The sequence below is a fragment of the Mobula hypostoma genome, chromosome 17 (genome assembly GCF_963921235.1).
Source record: "Mobula hypostoma chromosome 17, sMobHyp1.1, whole genome shotgun sequence".
In the NCBI taxonomy this organism is placed as follows: domain Eukaryota; kingdom Metazoa; phylum Chordata; class Chondrichthyes; order Myliobatiformes; family Myliobatidae; genus Mobula; species Mobula hypostoma.
The window spans coordinates 39,943,156-39,962,996 of record NC_086113.1 but is presented as its reverse complement, the minus strand read 5'-3'; the positions used below and the strand labels follow the sequence as shown (position 1 = coordinate 39,962,996).

The window sequence follows — 19,841 nt, the reverse complement described above, 5'->3', positions numbered from 1 at the left end:
GCTTTTAAAGAGGAGAGGGTTAAAATAGAGTGATCTAGGGGTGAAGTTTCTGTTGCATGAAAGGTCTGAAGGAGGTGGGTTTGGAAGATGTGCCTTGTTGCACAAACGACTAGCATAAGTGGTACAGGTTTTATGCTGAAGATATTCACAAAATGTCTTGCATAGCTCAGAACTGCAGTGTAACTTTAGTCCTTTACTGTCTCAGATCATCCAGAATTGCCAAATCAGGAATTACAGGAAAAGTTTTCATCCTGTGTAGAATATTAATGCATTATGTATGTGCAAGTAGTATTAGAAGTTGAAACATTGCAAGAAATGGATACTTCATAGAGTCATACAGCACAGAAACAGGCACTTCAACTACAAAATCAGTACCAACCATCAAGCACATTGTTCACATGGATCCTGTTTCATTTCCTACTCACTCCTAGCAACTCTGTCCATATTTTACCACGTGCCTGCATCGCAAGGGTAGTTTACAGTAGCCAGTTAACTTATCAACGTGCATGAATTTGAGATGAAAAGGGAAACCAGAGCTCCCAGGAAAAAAAACACCAAATTGCAGGGACAATGTGCATCAGTGTTCAAATTGAACTGGCTCACTGGAATTGAGACAGTAGCTCTACCATTGTGTTGTACCACTGTGCATGCTGATAAGTTAACACTGTGCTTGCAGAGTCGAAGATCAAATAAAGCTCAAGTCATTTGAATGGCTTGTTAATCTACAATGTGGCATTGGCCAATAGTCTAGTTTGGACTAAATACATTACTGCAAGGTGTCCATTCAATTTTCACCTAGTGTACATTGAGGGTTACTGTGGGAGCCAGTTCCATTTGGAGAAAAAAAAATATTTGATCCAGTGACAGAAGGATGAACATAGGAACAGTAAAACCTAGAATTTAAGTAGTGGAAAGTGGACGAAGTTAGATATAGTGAAACTGAAAGAGCAAGTATGTAGCATGGATTGAATCATTTTAATATGTATACATTTTCTTTCTTCTCTCAGGTTCTTCTTGATGTGCTACTTGTTTGTGAACCTGGCATGTGCTTTACAAACACTCTTGAGGACACCCAATTGGAGACCACGGTTCAAGTATTATCACTGGTATGGCACAGCATAAACAAAAGAAAATTCTTCTCAGTTATTTCTGAGTACAACAAGCCTCAGATCCTATTCACTCTACTATCTTATTAGTAGAATATTTTTTTAAAACCACAGTAGGTGTAATTTGTTTGGACTTGTTTGGTTTTTAACTGATACTGGAATTGAAGGAATACTTTCATTGATACAATAGCCTCAAAGTGCAACATGAGATTGCATACAATCTCAAATCTTCTATATTTACCTGATCAAGGCTGGTATGTATCTGACATTCTGTTATTATACTTATAGGACCTTGTCTTTCTTGGGTATGAGCTTGTGTCTTGCCTTGATGTTCATCTCTTCCTGGTATTACGCATTGGTTGCCATGTTGATAGCAGGATGCATCTACAAGTACATTGAATATCGAGGGTGAGAATGTTACTACCTTACAGAATTAAATGTAATTTTTGGATAAAAATCTGTTGCAAACTAAATGACTATTGTGTGATTTGTTCTGCATTTTTCTTAAATATAAACTAATATTACTTTTCAGAGCTGAGAAAGAATGGGGTGATGGGATCAGGGGACTGTCTCTAAATGCAGCTCGATATGCTTTGCTCCGATTGGAAGATGGTCCAACTCACACTAAGAACTGGAGGTAAAATCAGAACTCGATATTGCAGTTCTTGGTTCAGATTTTATACGTATTCAAAGTTATCTTCATGGCAGTGGTTTCTGATCAGAAGTACAAACTTTGATGCCCTGCTTCCTTGTTGCAAATAACATTGTATAGCTGATTTGTTTTTAACAAATTGGTAATATTTTTTGGTAACTTGTTCCAAGTGAAGGGTTGAAATATTGAGAATTTGAACAATGTCCTGTCAGTGCAAACAATGTTGATTAATCTGAGTTTAGTACAAAATAAAATGCGTAACCCAGTGTTCTGGCTTGGATAAAGATCCTTGAGAGTGTAGTTGCTAAATGTGCTGATCTCACAAAGAGAAATGAGAAAGTAACTTGTGTGAAGGTATAAGGTGGTTCAAAAAGTGATTTAGGCAGATTAAGTGAATGGGCAGAAGTCTGGTGAATGAAGTATAATATTGAAAGTGTGAAATTGCCTGTAAATACAAAGTTAATTATCTTAACTGGTGAAATGTTACATAGCTCTAAGTTGCAGTTGGATTCTGGGGTATGATTTGCAAAAGGCTATTATGTGGATACAGCCAGTAATTGGGAAAGTTAATGGTGCTGTTACGCAAATGGTATACAATAGGGGGAAGATTATGCTTCATTTACATAGGGCATGGAATGAGACAGCACTTGTATTGTCTAAAAGAATGGTTTCCTCATTTAAGGCAGATGTTAATGTATTGAAAGCAGTTCAGAGAAGGTCTTCCAAACTGATATTTCAAATCAACAGGTTGTCATTTGAGGAAACATTAAGCAAGCTGGGCTTGTAGACACCAGTGATCAGAAAAATGAGAGAGGACTTGAGAGAAATATATAAAATTGTGAAGTTTGACGGATTGGATACAGCGAGGATGTTTCTAATTGTGGGAGCATCTAGAGCAGGGGTTCCTAAGCTTATTTATGCTATGGACCAATGTCATTAAGCAAGGGGTCCGTAGAGCCCCAGGTTGGGAACCCCTGATCGAGAGCAAGGAATTACTGTTTACAAATAACGGAGTCATGCAGATAATGCAGATAAGGTTAATTTTATTCTATGGCGAATCCTCTTCCTCAAATGGTGCCAGCAGCAGTCTTTGGCTATTTTAAGGCATGTACGTAGGTGGATGTGTACATAGATTCTTGATAAGTAAAGGGAAGTTGGATTCAGTGGGAGGAGGGTGGTCATAGCAGTGAAAGGTAACCTTAAATTCACAAGAGTTGAAGTTACGTTCAGCTCATCCATAATTAGGGGTAACATGAGGGGGAACTTCTTTACTCAGAGAGTGGTGGCTGTGTGGAACGAGCTTCCAGCAGAAGTGGTTGAGGCAGGTTCGATGTTGTTATTTAAAGTTAAATTGGATAGATGGATGGACAGGAAGGGAATGGAGGGTTATGGACCGAGTGCAGGTCGGTGGGACTAGGTGAGAGTAGGAGTTCGGCACCGACTAGAAGGGCCGAGATGGCCTGTTTCCGTGCTGTAATTCTAATATGGCTATATGTTATATGGTTATAATCTCTTTCCAAATTTTACGTACTATTTACATATTTTACATGTTTTACATATCTTTATAGGTATAGATCTGGAGAACCTTGTTTACATTAATTAGCAAAGTTTATGTGATTAGTTGGCGATTACTTTTAGTGAACCACAATCAGGTAACCTAGTCAGTGGGAATAATGTTGCAAACTTGTTCTCAGGGATTTTCTTGTGGAAATCCATGTATAAGTTACTCCTATGTCTTGTAAACTGAGCCGTTAGCTAAATTGTGAGATTAGAAACAATAAATCTTGTGTTAGTGGAATCCACGGTTATATAGAATTCTGACTAGTAGCGAAGTGGATTTCTTGTTATTTCAGTTAACATCATGAACTATCTGGAAACAGTATTGAACCACTTAGGGTGGTACTTGAACAATTTGGGAAAGCTATCCCTGGAGAGGGGGCTTCTTTCAAAGATTGTCTTTTCATAACAATGATCATGCCTGATTTAACCTGAAATTGACCTAGCAACATCCCACAGATGAGATAAAATAGTTGTTAAAAGGAGAGTGTTATATCTGAGCCAGAGACCAATGCTGCCAGCTTGTCCAGGTCATAACTAGGATTAAAGACAGGAGAGTCCCTGGCAGTCACTGGTCTTTGTTTCCTTGAGCTATTGGTTATTTATTTTTAATAAAAATATTAAGTGAATTCATATTAAAAATGACTGGGCTTTCTTTTATTTCCCCACAGACCCCAACTGTTGATTTTGCTCAACCTTGACCAAGAACAGAATGTAAAGCATCCTCGACTGCTGTCATTTACCACACAGCTCAAAGCTGGCAAGGGATTGACCATCGTTGGCTCAGTGCTGGAAGGTACATTCCTGGAGAGACACTCAGATGTGGAGAATGCCGAACAGGTAATGTTGTGACTGCACATGTCCAGCAGTCATATTTGAAATAACGTTAGTTGAAGCTGAATTACAGGCATACTATCTTCACTAACAAACATTCAGAGACTTGTTTAATGTGCTGAATCCAATTTGATTGCAATTATCAAAAGGGAATTGAATATATGTGAAAGGGGAAAAGGAAAATAAGGAACCTTGTAAAGAATGAGAGTGGTACTATTTGCATGACTTTCAGAGAACTGCAATGCACATGATGGATCAAATGATTTCCTGTGCTCCATTACTCTGATGTATATTTTTGGGAAGGAAGGACTTCACTTTTGTACCGTCGTTTTTTATTTGTAATGGTAGTGTTTTGAGGCAGTTTGTGTCATTGATACGTAATTTCATACCAAAACGCTTCATAATGATGGTAAACAACAGGAATTCTGCAGATGCTGGAAATTCAAGCAACATACATCAAAGTTGCTGGTGAACGCAGCAGGCCAAGCAGCATCTATAGGAAGAGGTGCAGTCGACATTTCAGGCCGAGACCCTTCGTCAGGACTAACTGAAGGAAGTCCTGACGAAGGGTCTCGGCCTGAAACGTCGACTGCACCTCTTCCTATAGATGCTGCTTGGCCTGCTGCGTTCACCAGCAACTTTCATAATGATGGTACAGCTTTTAACCAGAAACCAGATAGTCAGAAACATCTAGCAGCAAACATAAAATAATAATAGAGAATGTTAGGAATAGTTATACCGCACAAAATGCAAGCTCTTTGGCCCAACTTATCCATGGCAACCAAAATGTCTCTGAGCTAGTCCCATTTGCACTGATTTTGACCCATAACCCTCTAAACCTTTTGTATCCATGTTTCTGTCTAAAAGTCTTTTAAGCATTGTACCCACCTTGTGAACAATGCTTTGAGTTCTATTTTATCTAACTTTACCTTTATTACTTGCTTTTTATCATGTGCCATTCACTCAGTACCTCACCAGCAGACCTACATTGGTTCCCTCTCCAGTAATACCTGTTAGTTTTGTCTACTATCCATTGTCAGTACCCTTGGTAGGATCATCTTGCCCCAGCTTGGTAAACTTCCTTTCTTTTTGCAGTCAATCAAGATTCCCTCCAATTCAAGCCTTTGGTGCATTTATCTGCATTTAACTGGTGTTAATGTTCCTGGTCAGGCAGCACCTGTGGAAAAAGACACAGTCAGCATTTAAGTTCAGTGATTTTTCATCAGTTGCTGCTTGACCTGCTGAATATTTCCAACTTTTCTGTTATTTCAAATTTCCAATGGAAAGACTTTTATATTGGACTTTTAATCTTCCCATTGATATTTGGTCAACTTCAGTTGCAGCCTGCAGTAAAATTATAGAAATTCATAATAGAGAAGCCATATGAACCATGTTGAAGTCAGCCAGAAAAAAGACTAATCCCACATTCCACCTCTCTGTGTTGTATATATAATGAATCTTCAAAAGTTCTCACCCAGATACTTTTTAAATGTGATGAGCATGTCTTATACCACCATTCTCTCAGATAACGACATGCAAATACACAGCATTTTTTGAGTGAAAACATTTTTCTGAAACTTTCCCTGATTCTTCCATCAATTACCTTTAAGTAAATGACCCATAGTTATTGATTTCTTTCTGACATGCTATTTTATGAAATCGGGTTTTCAGATATAGGTTTTTGGAGAACGTTATTGCATTCTCAGTCTGACTAAAGAAAGGTGTAAATCCCTCTGATTCTGCTTTGTTTTCTCCTTGCTGGTTTTTGTAATTTTCCTGCTTCTAGCCTTTCAGCCATGTTTCCCTCTTAAGAGATTTTGGTGATAAGGGGGAAAACCATAAGAGCAGAAGCAGGAGCAGAATTAGGCCATGTGGCCCATCATATCTATGCCACCATGCCATCATGGCTGATTTGTTATTCCCCTTTACCCCATTCTCTTGTCTTCTCCCCATAACCTTTGACACCCTTACTAATTCGAACCTATCAACCTCCGCTTTAAATGTACCCAATGACATAGCCTCACAGCCATCTGTGAAACAAATTTCACAAATCACCACTCTCTGGCTAAACAAATTCCTCCTCATTTTTGTTCTTAAAGGGTTGTCCTATTTTGAAGCTGTGTCTTCTTGTCCAAGACTACCCACTCTAGGAAACATCCTCTCCACATTCATTTAATCTGGGCCTTTCAATAGTCAATAGGTTTCAATGAGAACTCCCCTCATTCTTCTAAATTCCAGTGCGTACAAGCCCAGAGCCATCAAATGTTCCTTATATACTAACCCTTTCAGTGCCATGACCTCATGAACCTCCTCTGGACACTCTCCACATCCTTTCCTGGATAAGAAGCTCAAAAATCCTCCGTGCTGTCTGACCAATGCCTTATAAAGCCTCAACATTATATCCTTGTTTTTATATTCTAGCTCTCTGAAACATTGCATTTGTTTTCCTTTTCACCGATGCAACCTGCAAGTTAACCTCTAGGGAATCCTACACAAGGACTCCCAAGCTTGTTTGCACCTCTATCTGAATTTGCTTTCTGTTTAAAAAAAAATGGTCTGAACTTTTATTCCTTCAATCCAAGTGCACAACCGAACACTCTCCTGCACTGTATTCCATCTGCCATCTGATTTCTATTTTCCCAGTTTCCTTCCACTTCCAAATTGGGAAGCTCTTTTTCTTAGCACGGCTGTGTTCCTGAAGATGGAGAAAACAAGCCCAGAGGAATCCAATTTATAGAGTTAGGGATTGGAATTGAAGAATTCTTTGCTGCTGTGTTAATACCTTGTATGAATTCATTTCAATAAAATTTGCCTGCAATCTCAACACCAAGAAAAGGTGAAATGGTTGTTTTTATACCCTTTAACTGGCCCTGGTTTATTTGATTTAACAGAATATTAAGGCTTTGATGGGAGTGGAGAAGACCAAAGGCTTCTGCCAAGTGGTGGTATCATCCAACCGGCGAGATGGAGTATCCCACTTGATCCAGTCCTCTGGATTGGGAGGAATGAAGCACAACACTGTGCTGGTGGCCTGGCCAGAATTATGGAGACAAACAGATGGCCCAGGAGGATGGAAAGGCTTTGTTGGTTGGTATTTATTAACTTAATATTTGTGCTGTGCTGCCGAGCCTCCGTGATGATTTAATTACCTTATTGTAATGCATTTAAAAATGCACAAGTTTGGGGATGACCTGACCAATGATACTGTAAAGCTCTTTGCTCCAGCTTAAGAGGGTGTGTCTTATAACTGGAAATGAGGAACATAGGAAGGAATTCTTCATGTACAGAATAGCAGAAATCTGGAAGTGTTGAATACTGAGGAATAATCACGATTTTCCATACTATAGCAGGTTTTTATTGAGCAAGGGTATCATGTAGTGCAGAGTAAAGTGAGTAAATGATAAAGGGCAGCTTATGACTTGATTAAAGACGCAGTGAGATTGAGGGTCTGAATATTTTATTCCTATTCAATACCAAATGTAGAATGTAATTTACTAGAACAAATTTAAGTTGTGTGGCTTACATGCACTCCATAGATCTCTGTTGCCTACTTTTCAGTTTGCATTTCTAAAGAACCATTCACTGGAATGGGCAAATCAAATAGAATATCAACATGATTTTATTTGAAAATGTGAAGCTAAATTCTGCTCCCTTCGTTCTGAGGATATCAGCTTAAACTGAAATCTGAGTTTCAATAACGGCGTGTGAAATTATTTTCTTCTTTGCAGTCAGATGATATGTATGCAATCCATGTTGTTTTCATTGGCTGTGTTCTACATGCTTCTAACCTTGTAGAGCCATGTGAGCAGTACAGGTTGACATCTGGGGACAGCCCTGCAGAAAGTGCATCTAGTTGCCTCACTCTATGTATTGTTCTACAATGCAGGGACAGGTAGAACAGTTGTCCTGCAAGTGAGCATTGCTGGATGCTCCAAGGGTAACTTTGACTTCACTACACAGACTGCATCTCATAGTCTCCTCTTGAGTCCTCCCATTCTGTCCTTTCACCTGTTCTACTTGCTGTACTTATCCCCCAGCTCCTAATCTTGTTTTGCTAGCCCTAGTGTACTTGCCTTTGATCCTCTCCTCACTCTTTCTCATAAAGCCTGAACCAATCCCTTGATTAAATTGAAATCGCATCAATTCCCACTCAATCTACCTTGTCATCTTTCTGTTTCCCCATCAAAGCTTGATCTGATGGAAGCAGCAATCTCCATTCTGTCAAGCACACTAAGGTTAGTAATCTGAGCCGGCCACTGGTCACAATTTGGTCCAAGACACCTGCGTTCTCTTTCCTCCACTTTTGTCCTGAATATTACCAATGTTCAGCAAGGGACACCATGGCTGGAATGATTACTGCACAACTCTGCTGCAACAATAGGTGCATCCACTGGCTATCTCCCTTCTTAAGGCATTTTACTGTCCTTTTACCACTTCTCACATCCAGGATGAAAAGGAATCCTTTGAAGCAGTGAATCACTTGATCCTCTTTCAATTCAGTGTTCCCTATTTGGTGCACATGATGTACTCTTTACACAGAAGAAACCAAATACAGGTTAGGTGCTTTGCAGAGCACCTGTATTGAGCCTGAGCCTTCTGTTGCCCACCACTTTAGATCTCTATCCCACTCCATTCAGTCGTACCCATCTGTGTTCTCCTGCAATGTTAAAAGCTTGAGAAATTGTGTCTCTTCTTCCATTGGGCATATTGCAGCTTTCTGGACTCAATATTAAATTCAAGACCTTTTTTAAATTCAAAGTTGGTTTATCTGTCACATGTATATCGAAACATACAGTAAAATGCTTTGTTTGCGTCAGCAACTAACAAAGAACCGGAAAGCAGATTATTATCTAAATGGAGTCAAGTTAGGAAAAGGGGAAGCACAACGAGATCTAGGTGCTCTTGTACATCAGTCACTGAAAGCAAGCATGCAAGTACAGCAGGCAGTGAAGAAAGCTGATGGCATGCTGGCCTTCATAACAAGGGGAATTGAGTATAAGAGCAAAGAGGTCCTTCTGCAGCTGTACAAGGCCCTGGTGAGACCACACCTGGAGTACTGTGTGCAGTTTTGGTCTCCAAATTTGAGGAAGGACATTCTTGCTATTGAGGGAGTGCAGCGTAGGTTCACAAGGTTAATTCCCGAGATGGCGGGACTGTCATATGTCGAAAGATTGGAGCGACTGGGCTTGTATACTCTGGAATTTAGAAGGCTGAGAGGGGATCTTATTGAAACATATAAGATTATTAAAGGATTGGACACGCTGGAGGCAGGAATCATGTTCCCGCTGATGGGTGAGTCCAGAACCAGAGGCCACAGTTTAAGAATAAGGGGTAGGCCATTTAGAACAGAGTTGAGGAAAAACTTTTTCACCCAGAGAGTGGTGGATATATGGAATGCTCTGCCCCGGAAGGCTGTGGAGGTCAAGTCTCTGGATGCTTTCAAGAAAAAGATGGATAGAGCTCTTAAAGATAGCGGAATCAAATGTTATGGGGATAAGGCAGGAACTGGATACTGATAGTGGATGATCAGCCATGATCACAGTGAATGGCAGTGCTGACTCAAAGGGCCGAATGGCCTACTCCTGCACCTATTGTCTATCGTCTATTGTCAAAGTCCAAGATGTGCTGGGGGCATCTGCAAGTGTTGCCATGCTTCCAGTGCCAACACTGCATGCCCATAATTTACTAACCTTAACTCTTCTGGTGATTCACTTTCTCTGTGTCACACAGGCCACTTCTACCATTGGTCATCCATCTGTATTATTGACTCAGATTTCATTCTCTCTTCTAGCATGTATGACCTACTTAGTAGACCCCACAACTGCACGGTTTGCCATTTCACTCTTTATGTAGAAATTTGCGTTCTAATTGCTGTCATCTTACAGATTTTAAGTTTCTTGATTTGTGTTATTTCTCGCTAATTGTCTTCATTAATCCATCAAACAGGTTGATTCATTAACAGTTCAGCCCCCAAAGCCCTGGGCTTGCCTAAACAAAAATATTGTCTTTATCCTTTTCATTCCTCTCCCACTCTTCCTGAAAGTTAAAATTAATTGTTTGCTCTTTTGTAGTTGTAATGAAAAGTCTGTAGCCTGAAATGTTAACATGATTCTGTTTCCCCAAATGATGTTGCCCTGACCTGTTGTTTCCAACATTTTCTGTTTTTGTTTCTGATGTCCATCATCTCAGTTTTATTTGGATGTTTCAGAATTTTGAGACCATTGTTTCTGAATCTCCTCCATGCCTGTTAACGGTTCAGTGCCCACTTTTACATTGGAGAAGAAACAGGCGGGTGCAAGTGAATCTACACAATTAAAAATAGACAAAAGATCATAGCGCAGCAAGCCAATGTTGTTATGGATTTCTGTAGAGCTTTTCACTGATTCCCATTGCATGCTGAGCTCTGTGGAACTTCCAAAGGGTAATATAGTGAAGCCCAGGGTTGGAGAGCAGAACTTGTAGAGGACTATTCAAGGTCTGAGGAAGGGGAGATCTGGAAATTGGAGGGTAAAGGTGCCTGAAAGTAAGAGGGATGAAGGGACTTTCAATAGGAGGTCATTAGTAGAGGTGAAGGAATTAAGGGAACAATACAGGCTGCAGCCAGAAGTGGCTAAATTAGAAAAACTAAAGGAGATCTTCCTGCTTGGGCCCTTGGTGTTGGGCTGGTACCTGCTCAGAGAGATGTACTTCAAGTCAAGCTGCAGAGGGAGCAGTGCTGTGAAACGTGCTTATTCTGGGCGTGCCCAACAACAGATGCACTTCAGAACAACGTGACTTAATTTTCCAGGCCATATGCCAAAGGATCAGTGCACAGGGAACAGTGTCAATCTGAGAGTAATTGATGTGGAAATTGGACTGCAAGATTGAACAACAACAGGAAGTCGCAGCAGGCCAAGCAGCATCCATAGGAAGCGTCGACTGCACCTCTTCCTATGGATGCTGCTTGGCCTGCTGCGTTCACCAGCAACTTTGATGTATGTTGCTTGAATTTCCAGCATCTGCAGAATTCCTGTTCTTAACAACAGGAAGTGCCCAGTTGAACATCCGGAGTGGAGCAATTTGATTTCAGTACAGTCATGGTTGCGTTATATTGCAGAAATGTGACTTTTCAGACACATCATGACTTTTTCTCCAGCAGTAAGCATCTGTTAGCTTGACAAATTATCCCTGGTCAGGAAATATAGCAAATGGTAGCAGTAGTGAATTATACTCTGGTTTCAATGGAACTGAATTTTAAATGCTTTGTGGTTCAAAGAGATAGCACAGCGTGCTATCCAATTTAATAGGGAATGTAGAATTACTGGTAGAAGAATTTTTTGACATTTGTGATAGCTTTGGAGATACTTGGATAAATAATGTGATGTGAATGGTTTTCAAAGTAAATTGATTATCAAAGTATGTGTTATGTCACCAGATACTACCCTGGGATTAATTTTCTTGCAGGCTTTCACAGTAGAACAGGTAAATACAATAGAATTAATGAAAAACTACACACAAAGACTGACAAGCAGCCAATGTACAAAAGAAGACAAACTGTGCAAATCCAAAAAATACTAAGTAAATAAATAAAACTGAGAACATAAGTTGTAGAGTCCTTGAAAGTGAGTCCATGGATTGTGTTTAATGTGTTGAGTGAAGTTGTTCACGTTGGCACAGGAGCCTTATGGTTGAAGGGTAATAACTGTTTCTGAACTTGGTGTTATGGGACATAAGGCTCCTGTACCTCATTCATGATGGTTGCAGTGAGTGGAGAGCATGGCCTGGATGGTGGGGGTCCTTGACAGATGGTGCTTTCTTGTGGTAGCACTCTTTGTAGATGTGCTCAGTGGTGGGGAATGTTTTTCTTGTGATGAATTTCACTGTATCCAACAGATTTTGTAGGCTTTTCTGTTCTTGGGCATTGGTGTTTCCATACCAGGCCATGATACAATCAGTCAAGATGCTGTCCACTGTTCATCTATAGAAGTTTGTCAAAATTGTAGCTGACATACTAAATCTGTGCCAACAGCTGAGAAAGTGGAGTTGCTGCCGTGCTTTGATATGACACTTACTCGTGTTCACAATTCAGAACTCTCCCCAATGACCAGTGTTCATGTGTGAAGGAGTAAAGGCTGTCATTTTTGAGGGATCTCAACCAGTCCATTTCAGTAACCCTTTAGTACACTTTCCACATGGTAAGGATGTGGTCCTTAGTGAAAATGCAGGGACCTAGTACCATATTCAATTGGTCAGTTCAAGCTACCCATTAAGATTGAAAGACATGTTTCAAAAGATGATGACTTTTTCTTTCAGGGGTAAAAAAGATTAGAGTATTTAATTTGAGGACTCTATTGTAGTATTTAATGTGAGAATTCTATCTTGTTTTAGACTTGGTGCGTGAAACAACAGCTGCTCACCAAGCGCTACTGGTGACGAAGAACATAGATAAGTTTCCAGTAAATCAGGAGCGTTTTGCAGGAGGCACCATCGATGTCTGGTGGATTGTACATGATGGGGGATTGCTTATGTTGCTGCCATTTCTCCTCAGCCAACACAAGGTAAGCCTTTCAGATGTTTAGAGAGATAATTTGTGTGATCCAAAGTTTAGTCATTTGGTTCCTGTTGACACCCCCCCACCCACAAAGTTCTGCTGCCTATCTTAATTTGAAGTAAGTTCTATTTACTCCTTGTTGTTAATAAAACCTTCTGTGGCCCTGCCAATATTTGACACCACTCCCAGATCTTTATGGGTGTCTGATTGTCGTGCCTTTGTATCGCTTTTTTCCTTTGATCCTTCATTGCTCGTCTGCAGCTGTTAAATCCCTAAAATTTTGAATTGCATCACTAAATTTTCCCAGTTCTACATCATCTAAAGCCATCCGTAAGCTTCCAGACTTGATTTTGTATACCCGCCTTATATTTGCCAATTTGCATTGGTGTTTCATGGAATAAATTTTTCTGTGTGAAAGGGTCTGTGTCATTGAGTAATGCTGCTTATCTCAGTGATGGCTTATGCTGGATCTACTACAGGTTTGGAGGAAGTGCAAGATGCGCATTTTCACCGTTGCCCAGATTGACGACAATAGCATCCAGATGAAGAAGGATCTGCAGCTATTCCTCTATCAGCTCCGTCTTGATGCTGAGGTAGAGGTAGTGGAAATGGTAAGAACTAACTGATAATTGAGATGTTCAAATAAAATCTACCAGATCAGTAATTTGGCCCAGTGATTCAGTCAAATGGCAGAACTGGCTCCAGAGTGCAGAATAAACTACTTGTGATTACAAAACTTAATGTTTCCTTTGTGCTATGATACAAAACTATTTGTTTTCATGGCATTCAAGAAACATCAAAACAGGTCTGACCAGTGTCACATATGCAACTAAAATTGTACAACTTTGTTAGATTAGATTATGAGGACACTCAGTTCTCGTTTATTGTCATTTAGAAATGCATGCATGCATTAAGAAATGATACATTGTTCCTCCAGAGTGATATCACACAAAAACAGGACAAACCAAAGACTAACACTGACAAAACCACATAATTATAACATATAACATAACATAATTATAACAGCAGTGCAAAACAATAGGACTCTATCTGTATTTGTGACATGATCTCATGTGAAAAGATCTCACACTTGGCTTTGCAGTTCCTCCTCATCTCCGTCTTAAATCTACTCCCATGAACCTTGAGGCTATGTCCCCTAGTTCTAGTCTCACCTACCTGTGGAAACCAGGGAGAAAGTAAAGTCTGACATGGCAGTATTTCAGTGGAGTAAAGGAAATTACAGTGGTATGAGAGAGGAGTTGGCCAAAGTAGGAGGGAGGAGATGCTGGTAGGGATGAAATAGAGCTGCAATAGTGTGACATACATCAAAGTTGCTGGTGAACGCAGCAGGCCAAGCAGCATCTATAGGAAGAGGCGCAGTCGACGTTTCAGGCCGAGACCCTTCGTCAGGACTAACTGAAGGAAGAGTGAGTAAGGGATTTGAAAGCTGGAGGAGCAATAGTGTGAGTTTCTGGGAAAAATGAGGAAGGTACAGGATAGATATATTCCAAAAATGAAGAAATAGTTAAATGGCAAAATAATCCAACAGAGGCTAACAAGGAAAGTCAAAGCTAATGTAAAAGCAAAAGAGAGGGCATTCAACAAAACAAAAGTTAGTGGGAAGATAGAGGATTGGGAAGCTTTTAAAAACCTACAGAGAACAACTAAAAGTATAATTCGGAGGGAAAAGATGAAATATAAAAACAAGCTAGGAAGCAATATCTAAAGTGGATAGTAAAAGCTTTTTCAAGTATGTAAAAAAAAAAGTAAAAGAGTTGAGAGTGGATATAGAACACTAGAAAATGAGGCTGGAGAAATTATAACAGGGGCAAGGAGATGGCAGATGAACTAAATGAGTATTTTGCACCAGTCTTCACTGTGGAAGACACTAGCAATATTCCAGATGTTGGAAGGGTGTGAGGGAAGAGAAGTGAGTGCAGTTACTATTACAAGGGAGAAGATGCTCAAAAAGCTGAAAGACCTAAGGGTACATTGATCACCCAGTCCAGATGAACTGCACCCTGGGGTTCTGAAAGAGGTAGCGGATAGAGTTTATGGAGGCATTAGTAATGATCTTTGAAAAATCATTGGACTCTGTCATAGTGCCAGAGGACTGGAAAATTGCAAATGTCACGCCACTCTTTAAGAAAGGAGGAAGACACCAGAAAGGAAAGTATAGACCAGTTAGCTTGACCTCAGTGGTTGGCAAGATGTTGGAGTCAGTTGTTAAGGATGACGTTATGGAATACTTGGTGATACAGGACAAGATAGGACAAAGTCAGCATGGTTTTCTTAAGGGACAATCTTGCCTGATGAACCTGTTGAAATTCTTTGCGGAGATTCCAAGTAGGATAGATAAAGGAGATATAGTAAATGTTGTATATTTGGACTCTCAGAAGGCCTTTGACAAAGCACCACACATGAGGCTGTTTAGCAAGTTAAGAGCCCATGGTATTATAGGAAAGTTACTGTCATGGTTAAAACATTGGCTGATTGGTAGGAGGCAGAGAGTGGGAATAAAAAGATCTTTTTCTGGTTAGCTGCCAGTGACTAGTGGTGTTCTGCAGGGATCGGTGTTGGGACTACTTTTTATGCTGCATATCAATGATTTAGATGGTGGAATAGATGGCTTTGTTGGCAAGTTTGCAGATGATACGAAGATTGGTGGAGGGGCAGGCAGTGTTGAGGAAGCAGGTACACTGCAGAAGGACTTCGACAGATTTGGAGAATGGGCAAGAAATTGGCAAATGAAATACAATGATGGAAAATGCATGGTCATGCACTTTCGTAGTAGAAATAAATGTGCAGACTATTTTCTTAATGGAGAGGAAATCCAAATATCTGAGATGCAGAGGGACTTGGAAGTGTTTGTGCAGGACAACCTAAAGGTTAACTTGCAGGTTGAGTCGGTGGTGAGGAAGGCAAATGCAATGTTAACATTCATTTCAGGAGGTCTAGAGCATAAGCGCAGGGATGTGATGCTGAGGCTTTATAAGGCACTGGTGAACGGTTTTGGGCTCCTCATTGAAGAAAAGATGTGCTAACACTGGAGAGGTTTCAGTGGAGGTTCACAAGGATGCTTCCAGGAATTAAAAGCTTATCATACGAGGAACGTTTGATAGCTCTGCATCTGTAGTCTCTGGAATTTAGAAGGATGAGGGGGATCTCATCGAAACCTTTCAAATGTTGAAAGGCATAGACATAGTAGATGTGGAAAGGATGTTTCCCATGGTGGGAGAGACTAGGACAAGAGGGCACAGCCTCAGGATAGAGGGGCATACATTTAAAATAGGGATGCAGTGAAATTTCTTTACCCAGAGGGCGGTGAATTTGTGGAATTTGTTTCCTCGGGCAGCTGTGGAGGCCAAGTCGTTGGGTGTATTTAAGGCAGAGATTGATAGGTTCTTGATTGGACATGGCATCAATTATGGGGAGAAGGCTGGGGAGTGGAGCTGAGGAAGAGCAAACAGGATCAGCCATGATTGAATGGCGGAGCAGACTCTGGGCCAAATGACCGAATTCTGCTATTGTGTCTTATTGTCTTATTCCATTCCCCTTGGTGTGAAGTGTGCTTTGTACTGAAATAGCTTAGCCCCTATTTTAAGGTCATGTACTTCCATTTCTGCACTCCTTTCTCTCTATCTTTCCTGTTAATCATGCAAATACAAAGGAAATACTAGTCAGAATTGTGTGTACTCACCATCTTACAAGTCCTGAGTTGAAGGTAATACCATGGGGTTTGTTACTTAATGGAAACTTTGAGTTGATTTACATGTTGCTTTAATTTTCAGCTCGACAATGATATTTCAGCCTTCACCTATGAGCGGACCCTCGTAATGGAGCAGAGATCCCAGATGCTGAAACAGATGCATCTCTCTCGGAATGAGAGGGAACGAGAGGTAAACTTTTTTTATCATTGACCCTGTTTCTTTGCAAAGAAGTGTACATAATGTCAAGTGAAAAAGATATTGTATTACCAGCCCTGATGCAGGGTTTCTTGAAAATTCAACCAACCCCCTGCCTTCACAGTACTGCCTGACCCAAGTTCCTTCAGTTTGTTTTCAGCCCAGTTTTTATTCCTAATAAGATAATATACGGATTAAATAGAATTTGTTTCCAGGTTCACTCTATGCAGGAGAATTCAGAGTTATTAGTATTTTGATATGTTAATTTGGAAGTATTTCACTTTGTTTCTACTAGCAGGAAGATCTTTCATTGATAGTGTGCTGTTCAGGATGCCTCAAAGCATAGTATCCCACTTGCGTAGTTTTGAACCATGGTAACATTTTGACTTTGCAAGAATATCATTGCAAGGAAATGTAATTTTCATCTACAGTAAAAAGGTAGAGCCACTGTGGTACTACAAGTTTTACTCTGGTAAGAAGATAAAGCTTTTTTTAAAACTAAGTCAGACATTTTTATAATTTAGTTTGACTTGATGTGGGCATTGCTGACAAGGTCAGAATTTATTTCCCATTGTTAATTGCCACTCTATTAAGTTAACGGATGATCTTGTGAGTGAGTCTGAAATCACATAAAGACTCAAGCAGATAAGAATGAGAGATTTCCTTATCTAGTGGATATTGACGTTTTCAAATAATTGGGTACCTTCCTCATTCCGATTACCAGGACTGGCTTTAAATCCAGATTTATTCATTGACATAAGTTCAAATTCAAATTTCTGTTTTTGCATCAAGCATCCAGAACGCTGTTTGCTGAACTCTGTTAGGTATGTTGGCAGAGTCCAGTCATGTGACCTTTGCTACTATACCTAACCCAATCTCACCTTGAACCACTGCAGTGCTCAGAGTGGGGATATGCCTACAGTATTCTGAGCTAGGACTCTCAGCAAAGGTAACAGAAAAGAAACACATTTCTAAAGGCAAAACTCTATGTGGCTGAAGGATAATTTGCAGGTAGTGATGTTTCCCACACATCACTGTACTTGTTCTTCTGGGAAGTGCAGGTAGTAGGAGATAAAAGGATCTATAGATATTGGAATCTAAAGCAAAAAATACACAGGTGGGGAAACTCAGTGGACAGGCAGCATCTATGGATTCAGAAGGATAGCAGATGTTTCAGAATCTGACCCTGCATCAAGCATCAGGACACCAATGCAAGTTCAAGTCCCAAAACATTGACTATCCTTCCACCTCCATAGATGCTATTTTACCCCTCCAGCTGTTTGTATTTTTGCTCTGCCGTACTGATTATAGCAGACATAATAACTGATACAGTGGCATGCAAAAGTTTGGGCACCCCGGTCAAAATTTCTGTTACTGTGAATAGTTAAGTGAGTAGAAGATGAACTGATCTCCAAAAGTCATAAAGTTAAAGATGAAATATTATTTTCAACATTTTAAGCAAGATTAGTGTATTATTTTTGTTTTGTACAATTTTAGAGTGGGGGGGGGAAGGAAAGGAGCACCATGCAAATATTTGGGCACTCCAAGAGATTTGAGCTCTCAGATAACTTTTACCTTGTTAAGGCAGGGGCTTGTTCATAGTCATCGTTAGGAAAGGCCAGGTGACACAAATTTCAAAGCTTTATAAATACCCTGACTCCTCAAACCTTGCCCCAACAATCAGCAGCTATGGGCTCCTCTAAGCAGCTGCCTAGCACTCGAAAATTAAAATAAATGATGCCCACAAAGCAGGAGAAGGCTATAAGAAGATAGTAATTAAGAAATGGCAGTTAACAGGAACGATGGAGGTCAAGATGAGGTCTAGAAGACCAAGAAAACTTTCTGAGAGAACTGCTGGTAGGATTGCTGAAAAGGCAAATTAAAAGCCCCCGTTTGACTGCAAGAGACCTTCAGGAAGATTTAGCAGATTCTGGAGTGGTGGTGCACTGTTCTACTGTGCAGCAACACCTGCACAAATATGACCTTCATGGAAGAGTCATCAGAAGAAAACTTTTCCTGCGTTCTCACCACAAAATTCAGCGTCAGCGGTTTGCAAAGGAACATCTAAACAAGCCTGATGCATTTTGGAAACAAGTCCTGTGGACTGATGAAGTTAAACTAGGAATTTTTGGCCGCAATGAGCAAAGGTATATTTGGAGAAAAAAGGGTTCAGAATTTCATGAAAAGAACCCCTCTCCAACTGTTAAGCAGGGGGGTGGATCGATCATGCTTTGGGCTTGTGTTGCAGCCAGTGGCATGGGGAACATTTCACTGGTAGAGAGAAGAATGAATTCAATTGAATACCAGCAAATTCTGAAAGCAAACATCACACCGTCTGTAAAAAAAAAGCTGAAGGTGGAAAGAGGATGGCTTCTACAACAGGATAATGATCCTAAACGCACCTCAAAGTCCACAATGGACTACCTCAAAGGCGCAAGCTGAAGGTTTTACCATGGCCTTCACAGTCCCCGACCTAAACATCATCGAGAGTCTGTGGATAGACCTCAAAAGAGCAGTGCATGCAAGATGACCCAAGAATCTCACAGAACTAGAAGCCTTTTGCAAGGAAGAATGGGCAAAAATCCCCCAAACAAGAATTGAAAGACTCTTAGCTGGCTACAGAAAGCATTTACAAGCTGTAATACTTGCCAAAGGGGGTGTTACTAAGTACTGACCAAGCAAGGTGCCCAAACCTTTGCTTCAGGCCCTTTTCCTTTTTTGTTATTTTGAAACTGTAAAAGATGGAAATAAAAAAGTAATCTTAAAATATTAAAGAAATGTGGCATCTTTAACTTTATACCTTTTGGAAATCAGTTCATCTTTTACTTGCTTAGCTATTCACAGTAACAGAAATTTTAACCAGGGGTGCCCAGACTTTTGCATGCCACTGTAAATATGGTTAGTCATTATTGGGAGTGGTGGTCAAATGAATTTATTTTAATGTTTGTTGTCATAAGAAAATTAGTACCACCAATTGAACCAACACTAACAAATCAGTACTCCATGGTTTACAATTTAAGAGCTAATGCAGATCATCATTAAATTGAAATAGTTGAACTGGAGGAAGAATTAACTTTCCTCCAGCAGATTGTTTGTTTCTATGGATTCCAGTATCTCTCTGCGTTGTGTCCCCAAAGCCAGACTGTATTTCCCTGGCTCAGCTTTGCACTTTAGCTTATGGAAAATGGCACTTTCTGAAGTTTTTTTTCTTTTATCTTGAGCTTCAGCTATTGAATCAGCACTACCAGGAACAAATG

General features: G+C 40.2%; 1 protein-coding gene across 4 annotated transcripts in view; it reads left to right on the top strand.

Annotated features, from left to right (window-relative positions):
• The window catches only part of LOC134357948 (solute carrier family 12 member 7-like), a 265,931-nt gene that overhangs the window by 222,114 nt on the left and 23,976 nt on the right, over positions 1 to 19,841 (top strand). For all 4 annotated transcript variants that reach the window (XM_063069755.1, XM_063069753.1, XM_063069754.1 and 1 more), the window contains exons 14-21: positions 1,008 to 1,106; positions 1,395 to 1,514; positions 1,639 to 1,743; positions 3,987 to 4,155; positions 7,041 to 7,236; positions 12,517 to 12,686; positions 13,159 to 13,290; positions 16,471 to 16,578. In XM_063069755.1, the coding sequence (XP_062925825.1) occupies positions 1,008 to 1,106; positions 1,395 to 1,514; positions 1,639 to 1,743; positions 3,987 to 4,155; positions 7,041 to 7,236; positions 12,517 to 12,686; positions 13,159 to 13,290; positions 16,471 to 16,578 (1,099 nt within the window). The remainder of the gene's footprint in view (positions 1 to 1,007; positions 1,107 to 1,394; positions 1,515 to 1,638; positions 1,744 to 3,986; positions 4,156 to 7,040; positions 7,237 to 12,516; positions 12,687 to 13,158; positions 13,291 to 16,470; positions 16,579 to 19,841) is intronic.